Raw genomic sequence first — 4,649 nt, forward strand, 5'->3', positions numbered from 1 at the left:
AAAAAAGAGATGGAGATGATTGGGTGATCAATGGTTAGGATAGCCTACATAAAATTGAAGACAAAAGAAAGAAATGGCTCAATTGAAGTCATTGGATACTTTGCACTTGTGTGGAGGAGAAATTCTCATCAACATTAACTCGCATGTGTGTGTGTGTGTACAGCTAACCAACTCATTGGTACATTTAAGGCCGGGTTGGAATGAATCGATTGAGAGTTTAGAATACACGCAAATCTAAAACCCCCAAAGCTAAGGTAGAGCGAGCCACCTAATTTTAGGAAGGCGGAGCGGCTTAGCCGGTGGATCTTGCTAAAGGGCGCGGAAAGCGACCCGTTAAGCCGGTCGTCATCTTCTTCGTGTTAACTGGACCGAGCTGCTAAACTTGCCAGTTTTCTTTCTTTTTCTGTTTGAAGTTAGTTTTTGCTAAGAAAGCGAGCTTTCATGGCCCTGTAGCCGCACGTAGCGTCTCTTCTTTGCGCGGGCGCCCCTCACCATCGCCATCTCCAGCTTCTTCGTCGCCTTCAGGGATCTATCGATACGACCAGGGCGCCCAGTGGAGTGCTCCTCATGACAGAAGGTACGCCAATTGAGCCCTTGCACTCCCCGCCCCGCACCAAAGAGCTGCTCTCGTACAATGTAAGTTTTCAAGATGGCCTAAATGTTGGTCCTCCTGAGCCGTGTAATGTACTCGTCAAGCATTCCCCAGCAAGAAACTCAGAGCAAGCTATCGAGGTAAGAAAGGTGGATTCCAATGAGAATTCTGTCACCACGACAAACATTGGTTCAGAGCAGGTTATTATTTCTCCTTCTCCCAAGGAAGTTGCTGCCGCAGTGGTGCTTTCTTTGCGACAAGGAGGTGATCCTGGAATTGTGGCTTGTATACAGGATGAAAACCCACATTTGGAGGATAGAGAGAAAGCATACAGACAGGGCAATTGGGTCTTCAGTGAGATCCTCATTTTGCTGGAAGCCAAGCTTAGAGAGCAAGCTATGTATGGTGGGGATTCAAAAAGAAGTTGTGCTTCTGCTGATGATAAGTGGAAACAAGTAGCTGATTACTGCAGAAGTAAGGGTGTTCAGCGCACAAAAGAACAATGCAGGATCAAGTGGGACAACATGATGCCTGATTTCCGCAAGATTCGTGATTATGAAGAGCAAAAAGAGGCAGGAGCACAGTCATATTTTGACATGACAACGTGGGAACGAAGGTCCAAACTCTTACCCAGCAACATGGATTCAGAGGTTTATCAGAAAATTGCAAACATACTTTCCAACAAGCCCTCCAAGGGGGGTCTCAAGCGAGAGGCCAGGGAGAAGAGACTCCTGGACCAGTCAGTTGTAACGTCACCATCTTTGGTTGCAGTCCGGGCTGATGGCGCAAATGGGGCTGACCTTGACAGAGATGGGTTGCGTATTTCCGGCTTTGTGAGCAAGCATGTTATGGCCTCCGCACCAAGGAAAAGAAGACGACGTAAAATGGTAGAAACAGCTTTGCCTGAGCTCAAAGTTAAGCCTGATACCAAGATTGAACTTGAGACACCCCATGATGATTCTTCAACAGAAGATGATACCACTGTCATGTCAGCTCGCTCTCAGCAAGGAGCCCCGGTTCTCCCACGGCTTTACGCTGAAAGAAGTGGCTTCCCCTCTCAGTATGCTGATAGGAGCGCACTGCCCCCACATCAAACAATGAGATTTGAGAGCAGAGAGATGTTGCCTGCATCTTTCTTATCTCTTCAAAATGGACACCACTACCCTACTGTAGCTCTACCAGAGAGGGGCAACAGCACCAGCCCAACGGAAGGTGTAGAGGAGAAAGTGCCGTCAATGCATGAGTGGACCAATAGAAGTAGGAGTCATAACACTGTTAACTTGATTGAGGATCGGAAGGATGTTCGGCACAAAGAGCTCATGGCTTTGGAAAGGGAGAAGCTGGCTGTATTTCGAGAGGCAAGTATTACAATTTCAAATGCTTTGACAAGTGCAGTTGCCATGTTCTCCAAGGTTGCTGAAGAGCTTCTGTTAAGTCATCAGTAGTCCGAAGGGGTGTAATTTAAACTTTATCTTAGAGTAAAAGAGAGTTTCATTGACAGGGTTAAGAAGTCCCTTGATTGTCTTTGTGCATTATATGGTAACTATATACACTTGAAGGTCCATGTGTATGCTGACTTTTTTGTCACCAGATGTGGCTAAGATGAATGAATGTTAAAAAAACCTCAGTTATATAGACATCCTCCCAGGGCCTCACAACGGTAGGGCTCATACCAATGTAAGACCTTGCACTTGCCGGTCTCTGTACATTTATAGGTGTATGCTTTTTGCCCTTGTGTAAGTTTTGGTATGTTGCTTTCTCTGTTATTCAGTGTCATTGGGGGAGGGGGGCTAAGGTTGGCTTCACAAATGTCCGTGGCACCCTAGTTGTCCGCCGCTTGGGCAAGAGGGAGTGCTGTTCGAGACTGTAGCATGTTTTGGGCACTAGTCAGCAGATATCTCACGGACAATTTTGTGCTTGAAGACATTTTCCCTTTGTCCATTGATGTGGCTGCATACCATTCGCAGAGAGACTATGTTGGTGAATGCAGCCTTAAGTCACATACCTAGGAAGGAGACTAGGTGCTGTAGCTGTATGTATGTCTGTTTTATGGAAAATTGACAGTTCCTCTTTGCATTGAAAACAGAGTTGCTTGTGACCGTACTCACTGTTTTTGCCAATGGGATTTGGGAAGTGTGTGTCTTGATTGCTTTTACTTGCTTTTACATCTAGGTTACTTTCTCATATTATCCTTAGCTTGCTTGTGGTGCAGTCATGCCTCTCTGTGTATGAACCAGGGCCCTCCTTGGGGGATCACTCTCTTTGTGCATGGAGGACATACATAGAAAGTTGTGTTTTAGGTTCTATTTTGGGCTGGGTGGGCATATATGAGATAGCTAAAGGAGGTTCTGTGCTTAATGTGAATGCTTTTATGCGAGGAAGCTGTATTATATTTTTACTGAGTGGACTTAAAAGAGTTTTGAGTGGTGAAGCATTGGGGAACTGAACATGAATGATCCTGCCATGGACTTGTGGCTGTAAAAAGTGTCAATAGAGTATCATGCTGTAGAAACACTTACGACGGGATACCAATTTTCCTTCTTGTCAAATTCATGCATCAGTATATGCCTTGGAAGTGTTGGTATGGAAGTATTGGTGTGGGCTAATTTTGGGAAACTCCAAATAGAGTAGGCCCTTGTGAACAACACGCGTAGGCCGTTGGCGGTCTACATTGCAACCATGATCAAGGCATTCAAGCACCTAAAAGAAGTTAATTGAGAGAGTTTGAGCTACTTTTCAGGCTCTAATTAGTTACATAAAAAGACATTTCGTAGTTGATATAAGACTCAAGAGCCTGAATAGAAGAGCCTATCTAAAGATTCTTCCCTTACACTACTCTAGAGGGGTAAATATGAAGGGCTATACACCCCTCTAATCGCAATAGGTAGGGCGGTTATATACCCCCCTAATCACGCATGCACCCCCCTAATCACACGAAAGTGTTGCTCCTACTGGGTCCATTCTCAAAGAAAGCGATTAATTTGTAGATTCGATTTCTTTCGAATCTTTCAATTGGAAGAAAAAGGAGTTGCATCCCATTCCCACACAAGAGTTCTGTAGCCATCTATCCCCTTCCATTTTTCCTGCATCGCCGACAGCCATCTCCCCCCCCCCCCCCCCTCTTTTACTGCGTTGCTGTCTCCCATGCCTACCCATATTGTGCTAAACTTCCCTCTAGCTCATGTCCGCCCTCCCACACCTCGACGAGTGGTCTATAGAGCAAATCAACACGAAATAAAGAGTTCCTAGAACTTTCCCTCCTCCTCCTCCTCTGCTTCCCCCACATTCTGAGCTCCAATGACCCTTCATGGCACCTGCTCATCTCCATGCGGCACTGTGCGGAAGACCCTCCCCTCTTGCCTCATAATGCTGACAACTACATCAAAGAAGACCTCGACGTGCCTGCCATTACCCTACCACGACATTTGACAACAACCCTCTCAGCACCACATCCGCCCTGCATGCATCTGTGTAGACAAACGCGTGAGAGAGAGAGACAGAGAACACCTCCAGTCATGAATCCTAGCTCTACAGACCAGCATATGAGAGAGAGAGAGAGAGAGAGAGAGAGAGAGAGAGAGAATTCTCTCGCTTTGCACCCGCATTACCCCTCACCCCTCCACCTTCTCCATCTCGATCGCTTCTGTCTCGTCCCTACCGACAGACCAATGCGAGAAGACGGGTGTTCCTGCACTAGACGGGAGAGAGAAAGAGAGACTATTGTCCTCCTCGAAAAACCGGCTAGATTTTTAAGGTCTCTTTGGATAGTTTCGTATAACATTAAAACTCTCTTCTTATTCTTCTTCTCCCCCCCTCCCTCCCCTTCTACTAAAAGATGAAGAGGATCTTCTAAGATTCTATATAAAAGAAATGAAAATGTCGTTTTGGGCACCTACTCACACGGTATATTATTACCTGGTAACATTCCAAAAAAAAAAAGAATTACTAGGAAAGATTCTTAGGTTTCAGGAATGCCTATGAAGCAAGAGAGATCGGCGAGTGCGAAGATGGAGGCCGAGGGCTGCAAGAGAGCTCATCACTCGGTCGTACACCATGC

The 4,649-nt window shown here is 46.0% G+C and overlaps 1 protein-coding gene across 2 annotated transcripts; it reads left to right on the forward strand.

The window, feature by feature from the left end:
* Window positions 1–284: 284 nt before the first annotated feature.
* Window positions 285–2,154, forward strand: LOC147441339 (uncharacterized). 2 transcript variants are annotated; one of them, XM_086483702.1, is made up of 2 exons: window positions 285–792; window positions 886–2,154. In XM_086483702.1, the coding sequence occupies exons 1-2, from the start codon at window positions 568–570 to the stop codon at window positions 2,035–2,037; spliced, it is 1,377 nt and encodes a 458-aa protein (XP_086339828.1). In that variant the 5' UTR covers window positions 285–567; the 3' UTR covers window positions 2,038–2,154. The 2 variants fall into 2 exon arrangements, with proteins under 2 accessions (XP_086339828.1, XP_086339827.1); XM_086483701.1 differs by having other exon boundaries at window positions 285–2,154.
* The last annotated feature ends 2,495 nt before the right edge of the window (window positions 2,155–4,649 follow it).

Source organism: Adiantum capillus-veneris, chromosome 15, assembly GCF_014529385.1.
Source record: "Adiantum capillus-veneris isolate H3 chromosome 15, ASM1452938v2, whole genome shotgun sequence".
Classification (NCBI taxonomy): domain Eukaryota; kingdom Viridiplantae; phylum Streptophyta; class Polypodiopsida; order Polypodiales; family Pteridaceae; genus Adiantum; species Adiantum capillus-veneris.

Coding starts and splice junctions, on each gene's coding strand:
- LOC147441339 (XM_086483701.1), top strand. CDS start 568: ATGACAGAAGGTACGCCAATTGAGCCCTTGCACTCCCCGCCCCGCACC.